The sequence below is a fragment of the Neoarius graeffei genome, chromosome 5 (assembly GCF_027579695.1).
Source record: "Neoarius graeffei isolate fNeoGra1 chromosome 5, fNeoGra1.pri, whole genome shotgun sequence".
Lineage (NCBI taxonomy): Eukaryota > Metazoa > Chordata > Actinopteri > Siluriformes > Ariidae > Neoarius > Neoarius graeffei.
The window spans coordinates 99,765,970-99,780,838 of record NC_083573.1 but is presented as its reverse complement, the minus strand read 5'-3'; the positions used below and the strand labels follow the sequence as shown (position 1 = coordinate 99,780,838).

The 14,869-nt window shown below is 42.6% G+C and overlaps 1 protein-coding gene across 1 annotated transcript in view; it reads right to left on the bottom strand.

Annotated features, from left to right (window-relative positions):
- Positions 1–14,869, bottom strand: part of LOC132887192 (NACHT, LRR and PYD domains-containing protein 3-like) — a 164,097-nt gene that overhangs the window by 98,635 nt on the left and 50,593 nt on the right. Inside the window, exons 9-11 of the mRNA XM_060922663.1 lie at positions 4,348–4,521; positions 3,761–3,934; positions 3,474–3,650 (exon numbers count right to left, since the gene is read on the bottom strand). Of these exons, the coding sequence (XP_060778646.1) occupies positions 3,474–3,650; positions 3,761–3,934; positions 4,348–4,521 (525 nt within the window). The remainder of the gene's footprint in view (positions 1–3,473; positions 3,651–3,760; positions 3,935–4,347; positions 4,522–14,869) is intronic.

Here is a 14,869-nt window from a genome sequence, read left to right as displayed (position 1 = left end):
TGTAGATAAATTTATCATTATATATACAGAATTGTATGGAATGACTTTGCAGTAAATGTACAAGAAGGTTGTCATTTGCTGTTTTTAAAATTATATAAACTGAAGACAAAAATACCTGAATCAATATCACAGCTGTGACCCAATGAAATACATGTTTCACTGTTGTCTCATCTCACCTCTCATCTCATTATCTGTAGCCGCTTTATCCTGTTCTACAGGGTCGCAGGCAAGCTGGAGCCTATCCCAGCTGACTACGGGCGAAAGGCGGGGTACACCCTGGACAAGTCGCCAGGTCATCACAGGGCTGACACATAGACACAGACAACCATTCACACTCACACCTACGGTCAATTTAGAGTCACCACTTAACCTAACCTGCATGTCTTTGGACTGTGGGGGAAACCAGAGCACCCGGAGGAAACCCACGCGGACACGGGAAGAACATGCAAACTCCGCACAGAAAGGCCCTCGCCGGCCACGGGGCTCGAACCTGGACCTTCTTGCTGTGAGGCGACAGCGCTAACCACTACACCACCGTGCCGCCCTGTTTCACTGTTGTGTTCTAACAAACTGAATGAAACCATGTGGAGCTGCTAAACAGCCAGAATAAATAGAATAAATATATAAGGAAATATCGGTGTGAAGTAGCGTGGAGCTGAGTGGATAAAGGATGTGATCAGTCACGGTTATTGTTGTGGAATTCCAACATCTGAATGTGAATGATTCAGATCTTAATGCTGTAAGACAGAGAACAAGACAGAATGATAAGGTTAAACACCATCAATCATCAGAGTCCTTACACACACACACACACCACAATGCTAAAGATTTACAATCCTTTTTTTTTTATGATTACTGAAGCATGATTTTAAAAACGGCTCATTTTCTCAAAACACTTGCCAGACCCAACTGGGTGGTGAAAAAGAATCTAAATATGCTTCTTTCCTGTTTTTTTTCCCCTATATATTATCCCCTCTGGTTTTCTGTTCACTGTATTTGACAGAGCATATTTTTGTTCCTACAATTGCAATGTTCGATGTGCTGTGCAGTTTATTTATATATTATTTTTTTTGTATGGAGAAAAATAAAAGGTTTTGCTTCAGCAGTGTTTGTGTTTCTGTACATATTTCTGGAGACTTGAACAGTTTCTCTCTGCATACAGAATTATGATGACAAGCCCACTAAAGATGAAAATGCTTTTGATTGAGAACAGCAGTGTGGAGCTGGTTGGACAAAAATGTGGTAATATGAATGAAATGTGTGCTGTCTGATGTACTGTAAAAGTCAGATTTTGATAAGTGTTGATGTAGTTCTGAATGCAGTGCTTCATTTTGCAGGACATTTGAGGAGTTTTGCACTTTGGGTTTGTGGTTTTGTGAATTGTGTTCACTGTTTTGAGAAAATGAGCCCTGTTTTCAAAATCATGCTTCAGCAATCATTAAAAAATGAAACTTGGCAAGGAGCAAAGGAACTACAAAAGCACGGAGGCATACAATTGTCTACACAGTAATAAAATTGGTAAAATGATGTGTAAAAGAGAGGCCGAGTTTGTTTGCTTAAAAGCTGAGGTTGAGCCAAGCCAGAGCATAAAAAGGGAAATCCTGAAGTCATGAAGCAGTTATCATCTGGGAGGTAGGCTCAGTCAGAGTAGAGTGATTGGATTGTTTTACTCATAATGTAGTGTTTAGATATTGTAAGTCACTTTGGACAAAAGCATCTGCCAAATACCAAACCATAACTATAACCATATTAACCCAAAGCACCAAGCTCTAGTCTAATAAAACTCTACCAGCCTACTGTACCGTAATGTTTCTTGGACAGGCTCAAGAGCAAAAGCTAGGAGAGAAGCATAGGCTAACCATTTTAATGCAGATGCTGTCAAACTTTGGAAACTATAAACATCTCATTATCTCTAGCCGCTTTATCCTGTTCTGCATGGTCGCAGGCAAGCTGGAGCCTATCCCAGCTGACTACGGGTGAAAAGCGGGGTACACCCTGGACAAGTCACCAGGTCATCATAGGGCTGACACTTATGCCGCTTTTCCACTACCAACGCGGCTGAGTTGGGCTGAGCCGTGCCGTGCTGAGTTGGGCTGAGTCGAGCTGAGTGGGGCTGTTGGAGTTGCATTTCGACTACAACCGCGCTGAACCGTGCTGGCTGGAAGTGGGTGGACACATTGGGTGGAGTTAGCGAAAGTGGGTGGACGTCATGTGATGTCGTTAGGTGGCGCAAACAGTGATATTTTAAGCGGTAGTCTCACGACCCGGATAGTAAACAATAAACATGGAGTCGTTAGTGTTGCTGGTCTTGGTGCTGTGGCTTGTCGTCACCGACAACGCCAACAGATACTGGCAAGAGCGTATAGATGAGGCGAGGCGCATAAGGCTTCAGAAATTCTCGTAATTCGTAATTCATCTTCTTCCGGGTTTACAGATCCCAGCGTGCTCGCGGGGCGTGTGTGGGCATGTGAGGACACTCCTCCTCACCAATCAGTGCACAGGGGAGTGTCTCCTCACGCCCCTAGCCCCACTCAGCTCGGTTTGGCTCACTTCAGCCCTACTCCAAAACCGTGCGAGTTTTGGGTGCTCAGTAGGGCTGAAGCGAGCTGAGTCGTGCTGCTCTAAGGTAGTCGAAACGCGAGCCGTGTCGGGCTGAAGTGAGCTGAAGCGAGCTGAAAAAGGGTAGTGGAAAAGGGCCAATAGACACACTCACATTCACACCTATGGTCAATTTAGAGTCACCAGTTAACCTACCTTGCATGTCTTTGGGGGAAACCGGAGCACCCGGAGGAAACCCATGCAGACACGGGGAGAACATGCAAACTCCGCACAGAAAAGCCCTCGCCGGCCACGGGGCTCGAACCTGGACCTTCTTGCTGTGAGGTGACAGCGCTAACCACTACACCACCGTGCCGCCCCAACTATAAAAATATCATACTTAAATAATTCCTTGTCTATGTATTTGTCCAAGCTTCTTCAACTTCTTAACTACCCTGATCATTCCAGATATTGGATAGTATTTGTAGGCTGTTTGTTTATACTCATACTTCAGCACTAGTCACTCTTGGATTCTCTTGGCTACATGCACTTACTGTTAGTCATTTTGAATAAAATGATCATCTAAATGACAGCAATGTAGTGTAATGTTTGAATAATGTACAATATCTAAACAACAATTACACAGAATTAATGTTTTTGATTAATCCATTTCTGGGGGCATACGTTAAACACCATGGGGTGTTATTCAAGTAAAAAAAATTTTTTTTTCTTTTTTGTGTTCGACTTGAGGAAATTTAAGGGCCACTTTATTTTGGCCTGGGCCACTAAGAATTCAGGGAAACTGGCCCGAGTGACCACGAAGCACTGAAGTAAATTTTTAGCCCTACTTTGGTAACTGAAGGCAGGGTTAGGACAAGGGGTCCGAGAGACTCGTGTGTGTGTGTGTGTGTGTGTGGAGACAGTCAGTAACTCACTGTAGTGTCTTCAGTGTACACTGCGGATCCTTCAGTAGATCAGAGAGCAGCTTCACTCCAGATTCTCCTGGTTTATTGTAGTTCAGATTCAGTTCTCTCAGGTGTGATGAGGGATTTGACCTCAGAGCTGAAACCAGAGCAGCACAGCCTTCACCTGTAATACTGCATTTAGACAACCTGTAGAGAGAAACATCTCACAGTTACAGCATAAATCACTCAGCTTTACTACACAACACACACAATCTTTATATACAGTACACTTACTCTGTGTGTGTGTGTGTGTGTACCTCAGTTTCTCCAGTGTACAGTGTGGATTCTCCAGTCCAGCAGAGAGCAGCTTCACTCCTGAATCCTGCAGGTTATTGTGTCTCAGGTTCAGTTCTCTCAGACTGGAGGAGTTTGAGCTGAGAACTGAGGACAGAACTCTACAGCTTTCCTCTCTCAGATTACACCAACACAGACTGGAAGAGAAATGATGAAATCTGTGAATATCTGATGGGTACATGAGGTGTGTTCCATCAGTTGTGAAATAAAGTGTGTCCCTGAACACAAGGTTCTCATGTCAGAATAAAAATATAAAATAGAGAGACTGTGTATTTGTACTTGGGCAGATCCACGTGTCTCAGCTCATATAAGATGATATACTTAACAACAAAAAAGGGAAAGGGACAGAGGTGGAGACACAAGATCTAAACAGCTATAATTAAAATTCACGAGTTTAATTTAGATTTGTTCATGATATGGAATTAATCTAGAAAGTAAATTTGATTCTCATGGACACATTTCAGTTTCTTATAAAATAATACATGACAGTTTAAACAACATAAATCTGTTTAGTTAATGATGGAGAAGAAAGAACATGATGTGTGTGTACCTCAGTATCTCCAGTGTACAGTGTGGATTCTCCAGTCCAGCAGAGAGCAGCTTCACTCCTGAATCCTGCAGGTTATTGTCACCCAGGTCCAGTTCTCTCAGTCGGGAGGAGTTTGAGCTGAGAACTGAGGACAGAACTCTACAGCTTTCCTCTGTCAGATTACACCCCCACAGACTGGAAGAGAAATGATGAAATATCAGAACACTGACCTTAAACACACAAACACAGCCATAATCCAGCTAAACTTTAGCATGGAACAGAAATGTGAGTGTGTTTCTCTCACACACAGAAATCAGAGGACAGGACGCCACATCAGCACATTTACAGGAGCAGCGACGTCTTTCTGCACTCCACAATCTCTCAGCTACAATTTATCATCACACCATTAGCTCATGAACAGGACACACCTGTGAGAGCGAGCAGCCTACAGACACTACACTCCAATATGTGTTCAAGTTTTGACAGAATAAACACACACAGGAGACTGACTGACACACTCTCACACACACAAACTGTATTATTGTCATTCGGTTTGGCACACTTCCTTGGCACACTTCCTAGACAACTGAATGCACACCAAAACCTAGCTGTTTTCAGTGACTCACAGGAGGACAGAGAGAACCAACAATCCATTGATCACCCCAACAACTCTCTAGGCCATTCACACCCAGCCCCCAGTGACCCACACCAACAGGATGACTCAACGACACCTTAGGATTGCTTTTCATCCATGAAAGGATAAAATACCTGATACTCCCCGTTAGTCAGACAGAACTGAAGAAGCCTTTCTGATGAGAGGTGAAACGTCTTCAAGAATCTTCAAGCAAGTCCAGTTGCTCTCTTTTACCACCCACAGTTTACTATGACCTGGATGACTGAGAATCTTCACAGACATCACAAAGTATTACGTTATGTCTGTACACATCATCAAGCCTTTCTACCCGTGTTCTTGATTTCCCGTTTCCTGATCCTTGTGCCTGTTTCTCATTCCCGTTCTCGATTTGCCTCTGATATCCTTTTTGCGCCTCGCCCAACCCTTTTGCCTGTGTCATGTTTTTGATCTAGCCTGCCGTTTTTGATTGTTTGCCTTTGTGTGTATATTTGTTCACTGTAAATAAACTGATTTCTTCTGCACTTACTGTACATCTGCCTCCCTCGCGTACCTGACATTAGGTAAATACACCACACTATGTGGCGCACAGTGTAATTTGTTGCAAAAAAGTCCAATAAAATTGACTTTTTTTTTAATTGTCACTGGTGGGTCAATACAAGCTATTTTGTGCCAAAAGGAGGATGCCACTAGATTATTAGTGTGCGCCCCTCATAAGACACTTTACATTTGTCTAAATGACCTTTTAATTTTTCCAATGGTCCCGCCCCAGTTCTTTTGCACCACTACATTATTTCCTGGGGCGGCACAGTGGTGTAGTGGTTAGTGCTGTCGCCTCACAGCAAGAAGGTCCGGGTTCGAGCCCCGTGGCCGGCAAGGGCTTTTCTGTGCGGAGTTTGCATGTTCTCCCCGTGTCCGCGTGGGTTTCCTCCGGGTGCTCCGGTTTCCCCCACAGTCCAAAGACATGCAGGTTAGGTTAACTGGTGACTCTAAATTGACCGTACGTGTGAATGGTTGTCTATGTGTCAGCCCTGTGATGACCTGGCGACTTGTCCAGGGTGTACCCCGCCTTTCGCCCGTAGTCAGCTGGGATAGGCTCCAGCTTGCCTGCGACCCTGTAGAACAGGATAAAGCGGCTACAGATAATGAGATGGGAGACATTATTTCCCAGGTACACACCCAGAAATTAAAAACAATCTTTTTTCCATAAGAGTCCTCCTGAATTTTGGCACATCAACTGACCATTACCCAAATAAAAGGGATTTGCTTTTGCTCCAGTTAATTTTTGCTGAGAATGTAATTCCAAATATAATATAATTTTCAATATCACAGTATGAAACTCTTATTTTGTCAATTAATTTGGGGCTAAAATCAAAAACTTTGAGAGTTTTCTACAGATAATCATGTTCTACTTAATCAAAAGCTTTCTCCTGATCTATAGGTATTATTTCCATATTCAGCTCAAACACATTTGAGATGTCAATGTCTTGAACCAAAGAAATGTTGTCAAGTATAGACCTCCCAGGTGTACAGTAGGTTTGATCAGGGTGAATTACCTCTTCCAGAATGCTTCCCAGCCTCGTCACATTTTTTTGTGTCAGTGAGATCTCCCATCTTTGGCAGCAGGGTGAGGACTGTCTTCCTGGAGCTGGCAACAAAAGTTGCCACACTTTTTTTTTTACTTCTGAAATCTCTTGAAGTGTTGGTTTGACTTTGGGTAGCTAATATAAGTTTTGAAATGAAAAAATAAGTTGTCTCCTATAAATTATATCAATATCATGTAACTAGTGTGAATGGTCACATGACCAGGCCTCTTTACTTCCTGCCTGCACCTCCAGAAGGAGATGTCTGGCTCAAACTTTTACAAGAGGAAGTAAGTAAAATACCTTAATGTACAGATATAACTAAATTATTTTCAACATGCATCTTTTAAAGGACATGGGACATGGATTTTTTTTCTGGGTATAATTATGTATGGTGGCACGGTGGTGTAGTGGTTAGCGCTGTCGCCTCACAGCAAGAAGGTCCTGGGTTCGAGCCCCAGGGCCGGCGAGGGCCTTTCTGTGCGGAGTTTGCATGTTCTCCCCGTGTCCGCGTGGGTTTCCTCCGGGTGCTCCGGTTTCCCCCACAGTCCAAAGACATGCAAGTTAGGTTAACTGGTGACTCTAAATTGACCGTAGGTGTGAATGAGAGTGTGAATGGTTGTCTGTGTCTATGTGTCAGCCCTGTGATGACCTGGCGACTTGTCCAGGGTGTACCCCGCCTTTCGCCCGTAGTCAGCTGGGATAGGCTCCAGCTTGCCTGCGACCCTGTAGAAGGATAAAGCGGCTAGAGATAATGAGATGAGATGAGATAATTATGTATAAAGGACATAAGAAATGCTATCTAAAATCACTGCAGGGCGTCAAAAATGTGAAAATCATCACATTATTCAACTTTTTTATACATCAACATAAAACAAATGATTCGTTAATTAGCTAGGTGGTCATGTGACCTGTGACGTCACAAAAACTTTCCAAGGAGCCAGCGCTTGGGAATCTAATGTAAACAGGTTACCGAAATGGACACCATCGACAGTGATATTCCCGATGTTTCACAGAGATGTGAAGTTAGACCCTATCAATTCAAACCGATAGCTGGAAATTCACATGAACATGGATCTTGTCTTTACTCTGACGGGTCAGATGATTCTGAGACTGAGAGTTCATTCAATCCCCATGAAACTGAAAGCAGTCGGCTCGATAACACTTCCTGGTAAGTTAAAAACAATTCTGCTCAAAGGCTAACGATCTGTTGAAAGAAGTATTATTTTTGTATCATACATTGAAAGTTCATCATAGATCTAGCTAAAGTCCGTTGCAAGCTAGCTTTTTTTTGCTGATATTTTTCGAGATTGCTTGAGATACAATGCTTCCAGAGTCCGAGATGAAAACATTCAAAATGGCGAAACGCCATCACACAGCCAACAACACTACGCCATTTGGCGAAAGAGATGAAAATTAAGAAAAGTTAAACAAACTTACCAACATAACTTAACATTTATTTAAATGTCCATTAATGTTACAGGATTTCTTGACTGTCTCTACAGTTGTAGGAATGTTAGGCCCTGTATATTATGGCGCTATCACTGCCTCCATGAACCCGGCTATACGGCCTCTTAAATTTGGCTTGGCAATTAATATCGCTCAGTACCTGAGTATTAATGTTGAAAGAATCCTCAGTGAAATGGTCCGAACACAGTTTGTGGGAAACAGTAGGTGCAAAGTTTTTTCTACGGCAGTAGTGAGCCCACACTTTCCTCAGCTTCGGGTCCTTGGGGAATGCAAAAAAACTTACTCCAGGGCATTTCCCATTGGAATTATTGCAACCATAAGCAGCACAATACACCATGATGTTCAATGTACGTTAAAGACTATAAAAACAATTTTCTTGTCATTCACTTCTCCATTCATCTACCCGCTTGTGCTGTGCCCGAAAGTTTTTGTGACGTATGATCACGTGACAGCGGTTCTTCCGGTTGTAAAATATGCATATCGGAGCTCGAGCAGAAATGCCATATAATCATCACGAATATAATGATTTTGCTGAATTTAATAGATGATTTTGTATTTGTTGATGCAATTAATTCATATTTTTAATGGAAAGAAACTGATATAGCGTGCTTTTATGTTTCATGTCCCATGTCCTTTAAAGGGTCTACTACTGATATATAATGAGAACTATGTGCCTTCATGCATATTTTGATCATAATAAGAAGAGTAAATATAAGCATGGCAACATTTGTTGTCACTAGCATAAAACATAGCCATAGTGTTATACTAAGTTTTATGCTAGGCTAGGTTTTAGGTGTTTATTCTTTTTTTTTTTTTTGGGGGGGGGGGGGGGGGGGGAATTTTTCTACACAGCTTAAAACTGTCAGAGGTTTTGGATTTCTTAGACCTTAAAGAACCCCAAAGTGATGTATGCTACATCGCAGTCATTCCTACAGTTAAAAAAGATGCAATTGAAAGTGACTGTGATAGTGACTGCTCAGATAGAGAGTACCAAGGCGAAACAGGCCATTTGCCTGCTAGATTGTTAAATGGTGAAGCAGAAGTGACCTATCAGGTGGATGAGGAAAATTTCATCTTGACAAGTCCAGACCTACACCCAGACCCTCTCTGTCCCCCCAATGGCCCCACCATCTCACCTCTAATTCCTGCAGTATTTGGTGATGAAGAAAACCCATTGCCACTATTTGGTGAGTCTCCCACAGTGTCCAGCCAAAAAAAGGGGACTCCCTGAGGAAAATGAGACTCCACTACCAAAAAAAAAAAAAAAAAAGATGTCCTGAGGAAAATGAAACCCCAAAACAGAAAATATCCCTTGATTCTAGTGTGTCTCCCACAGCACCAAGCCAAAAAAGAAGATGCCCAGAGGTTACTGATACCCCACAGCGCAGTAAAAGGAGATGCTCAGATGAAAATGAAACCCTGAAATGCAATAAAAAACAGAAAAAATCCCTTCAAAATAAACAAAATAGGGACAGGGTTTTTAAAAGATCTTGACGACCAGCCACATCCAATAGACCAGATTTTGTGGCCTATGGCCCAACTGCAGCAGATTGCATCAAACAAACCAAAACTGACCCTGCTGATTTGTTCCTGTTGATGTATCCTCCTACTCTGAGGGAGCTCACTGTTGAGATGTCAAATGCATATTCAATGCAAACCAAAGGGAAGGCACTTGATCTGAACACGGATGAGTTGCTGACTTTCTATGGGATTCTGCTCACATCTGGCTACAGTTCTGTGCCACGGAGGCACATGTATTGGTCATATGACCCTGATGTCTACAATGAAGCCATCTAAAATGCAATGAGAAGGAACCACTTTGAGATAATGACCTCAATATATCTGGTTGATAACTCAAAAGCCACAGACGACCCTTTCTTTAAAGTGCAACCCATCTTCAGTGCACTCAGTGACTCTTACAAGATGATGCCATACACAAAACATCTATCAGTTGATGAAAGCATGATCCCCTACTATGGCAAGCATGGCTGCAAGCAGTTTATCAGGGGCAAACCAATCTGGTTTGGATACAAGTTGTGGAGCCTTGCTTCACCCACAGGGTACATGTTTCACCTGGAGCCCTATTGTGGAGTCCACACACTTTTGCCAGAAACTGGCTTGGAACAGGGCCCCAGTGTTGTCCTTGGTCTGGCTGAGCAAGCAGAAGTTCCTCCAGGATGCACATTTGTGCATGATAACCTTTTCACCTCCTTTAGCCTCATTGATGAAAATGACCAAACAAGGGTATGGGTCCCTCGGCACACTGAGGCAGTGCCATCTGCATGACATCCCTTTCACAGGTGTGAAGGATTTCAAAAAAATGCCTCGTGGGAGCACTGAGGTCCTTACAGAGGGGGAGAAGCTACTGGTGCGTTGGAAGGATAAGTGTTGTAACCATGGCAACCAATGCTGTAGAAAAATATTCAGAAGGTCAAGCATCCAGGTGGAGCAAAGAGAAAAAAGCCTTTGTCAAAGTGCAACAGCCTCTGTGTTTCCTGACATACAACCAAAACATGGGCAGCATGGATCTCCATGATCTTCACGTGTCAAGATACAGATCTGCAATAAGGTCAAAAAAGTGGTGGTGGCCAGTCCTGGCTTGGTCTCTTCATAGTGCAGTGGTGAACAGCTGGCTGTTCTTCAGAGATGTTGTTGGCAGTGACTATGACCTCCTGACCTTTCAGCGGGTTTTGTCCATGGATCTCCTTAAGAGATATGGAAAACAACCTCTTGGTCAAGGCAGAAGATCTGTAATTGTGAAACCTCGAGATTTCACAAGAGGTGATGGAAAACATCACTGGCCTGTCAACACGGGAAAATGCTACCAAAGATGCAGACGGTGCAACAACCACACTGTGTATGCATGCGAGAAGTGCAATGTACCACTTGTTAGTTATATCCTGATTATTAATATGTATAAATAGGTCAAACTGAAAAAATTTAGATTTCGACTATGCTGTTTCCCACTGGCAACAATTGTTGCCGAGTATATTACCTACATTTTCACCAACATAACCAGCATAAAATGGAAAAAAAATCATTAAAAAAATGTTATGTACTAGTGAGGTCTAAGGAATGAAATGCATGCACTTATTTTGCAGGGAAAAATTTGGGATTAAATGGGTTAATGGCAGCAAACCTCAAGTTGGACAATTGTTAAGGACTTCCAGTAAGTCTTCTCCTAGGACACCCCAGAAAGACTGATAGAATTCTGCTGGAAGTCGTTGATTCCAGGTGCTTTGCCACAATCCATACTCAGTAGAGCTTTTTGCAGTTCTTCTAGGATTATTGCTCCACGGTGTTGATTCTGAGTCTTGTGATATTTGAGGTAGTCCTCTACAGAAGAGCTGCTCTGTTACCTGGTCCTCTTTGTATTTGCAGGTGTAAAGCTTTTCATAAAAACTGACTGGTCTTTTGCACATTTAACTGTCTCAGATAAAATGTCTCTGGTTTCAGAATGCAGGTTGTTGATAAAATGTTTGTCCTTTTTTTTCTCCATATTAAAAAAAACCAAACAAACAAAAAAAACCACAACCTTAGTGCGCATCCATTTGGTTCCCCTTAGCAAAAAGTAGTATACTTAAAGTTCATTTTATTAAGTATGCTTCAGTATGAGTATAAGTATAGCAAGTATACTACAGACCATGTACTTTTAGTGTACTAGAAAGTATACAAATTTAATACTTTTTCGGACTAAATTGGAACATTTCAAGTTTATAAAAGTATACTTTAAAGTTCATTTTAAGTTTGCAAAAGTACACTTTAAAGTATACAACAAATACACTCATCTATATACTATCAATGTACTTGGTATATCCCTCTTGCATGCTTAAAGTATACCACAAGTACACTTATCGATATACTTCTTTTTTGGGGCTTTTTTCACCTTTATTGGATAGGACAGTGTAGAGACAGGAAATGAGCAGGAGAGGGATCAGGAAATTACCTTGGGTTGGAATCGAACCCAGGTCCCCAGATTTATGGTATGGCGCTTTAGTTGACTGAGCTACAACACCCCTTAGTTACATACTTCAAGTCCCTATTTTTAGTTTATTATTGTATACTTTAAGTATACTGTTATAAACGTTGGTTATGTCACTAGTTTACTTGTTATACTTTAAGTTTGCTTGGCATATTACTTGTAGCTTACTATTTATATACTGGAAATATACTCCTTAATGTATTCTTAAAGTTTACTCATACTGTATGTACACAAGAGTGTGATGCATTTACAAAATCACAAGACAGAATGTTGAAAACAAATTTGATATATTTTCAAACATTTCAAAAATAAAGACCTATGAAATCAAGTCCTTCCTTACTGGAGAAATTGATCAATAAAGTCAAGTCAAAAGTTTTTCTGTTTTTGTGTATGATTTTAAGGTACATAAAGATAATGCAATTGAGCACACATACTATATACTGTAAAGTTTTAAACTCCAGCATTATATTATATTAATATATAAATTAAATGTTAAGCATGAGTCAATGACTTGACCTTATTATGCACTTGGAGCAAGATATACTAAGTATTAGTACTTTGTGGCAGAAAAACGTGAAAAGTATACTAAAGTATACGTTTCAGTATTAAAGTATAAGTCTTAGTATTAATGTACTTAGTCTTAAACTTTTATTTATACTTTTCAGTATAAGCCAAGTATACTTCACTATACTATTCTTAAGTATATAAAATATAGTTTATAAAAAGTCAACTTCAAGTATACTTCTGCAGTTTTAGTAAAAAATAAGTATACTCATAGTACACTTGAATAAACTTCTTTTTGCTAAGGGTCACCTTCTGGAACCATGCTCTTTAGTGCCTCCTGCACTTTAAAACTGAGGTCTGATAGTTTTTTTCTTTTTAGCTGAGAGGATCTGAATATGGTTTTGGTCACCTGTTGATTCTGTTAATGACTGAAGTTCTGCGATTTCGTTTTCTTTTTTTTTTCTTTTTTTTTTCCATTGACTGGGCCAATTCCCTTGTAACATTCATAGTGTATTATTAAGATAATTGGTTGGTTTTTATTTTAGCAAGGTCTCTCCACTGTTTTAAAGACATAAAATATCTTTTTTAAAATTTTTCAAAAAAGTAAAACAATCTTGAAAATGTTGGTCATTTAATAAATCTGTATTAAAATGCCAGTAAGCACTCCTTGGTTTAATAGAGCTCAAACCTACTATGCATGAGACTAAACTGTGGTCTGAAAGGCCAGTAGGGATGATGAAGCAGCTTTTGATCATATTTAAATGATACTTAAAAACATAAAACCTGTCCAACCTTGTCTCATCTCGTCGTCTTCCGCTTATCCGGGGCCGGGTCGCAGAGGCAGTAGTCTGAGCATGGAAGCCCAGACTTCCCTTTACCCAGACACCTCAGCCAGCTCCTCGGGAAGAACACAGAGGCGTTCCCAGGCCAGCCGAGAGACATAGTCCCTCCAGCGTGTCCTGGGTCTTCCCCGGGGCCACCTCCCAGGGGGACATGCCTGGCGTCCAGGAGGCATCCAAAAGAGATGCCTGAGCCACCTCAGCTGATTCCTCTCAATGTGGAGGAGCAGCGGCTCTACTCCAAGCTCCTCCCGAGTGACTGTGCTTCTCACCCTATCTCTAAGGGAGCGCCCAGCCACCCTGCGAAGGAAACTCATTTCAGCCACTTGTATCCGCGATCTTGTTCTTTCGGTCATTATCCAAAGCTCATGACCATAGGTGAGAGTCGGAACGTAGATCGACCGGTAAATCGAGAGCTTTGCCTTTTGGCTCAGCTCCTTCTTCACCACGACGGACCGGTAAAGCGACCGCATCACTGCAGAGGCTGCACTGATCCACCTGTTGATCTCATGCTCCATCCTTCCCTCACTCGTGAACAAGATCCCAAGATACTTAAACTCCTCCACTTGAGGCAGGACTTCTCCACCAACCTGGAGAGGGCAAGCCACCCTTTCCCAGTCGAGAACCATGGCCTCGGACTTGGAGGTGCTGATTCTCATCCCAGCCGCTTCACACTCGACTGCAAACCGCCCCAGTGCATGCTGAAGGTCCTGGTTTGAAGAAGCCAACAGGACATCATCATCCGCAAAAAGCAGAGATGAAATCCTGTGGTTCCCAAACAGGAGTCCTTCTGGCCCCTGGCTGCACCTAGAAATTCTGTCCATAAAAATTATGAACAGAACCGGTGACAAAGGGCAGCCCTGCCGGAGTCTAACATGCACTGGGAATGGGTCTGACTTACTGCCGGCAATGCGAACCAGACTCCTGCTCCGTTCGTACAGGGACCAGACAGCCCTTAGCAAAGAGCCCCAAACCCCATACTCCTGAAGCACCCCCCACAGAATACCACAAGGGACATGGTCGAATGCCTTCTCCAGATCCACAAAGCACATGTGGACTGGTTGGGCAAACTCCCATGAACCCTCAAGCACCCTATGAAGGGTATAGAGCTGGTCCAGTGTTCCGCGACCAGGACGAAAACTGCATTGTTCCTCCTGGATCCGAGGTTCGACTATTGGCCGAATTCTCCTCTCCATTACCCTGGAGTAAACCTTCCCTGGGAGGCTGAGAAGTGCGATTCCCCTATAATTGGAGCACACTCTCCTGTCCCCTTTCTTAAAAAGAGGGACCACCACCCCAGTCTGCCACTCCAGAGGCACTGTCCCCGACCGCCACGTGATGTTGCAGAGGCGTGTCAGCCAAGACAGCCCCACAACATCCAGAGACTCGAGATACTCAGGGCGGATCTCATCCACCCCCGGTGCCTTGCCACGAGGAGCTTGCAAACCACCTCAGTGACTTCGGCTTGGGTAATGGACGAGTCCACCTCTCAGTCATCAGCCTCCGATTCCTCAATGGAATATGTGACGGTGGG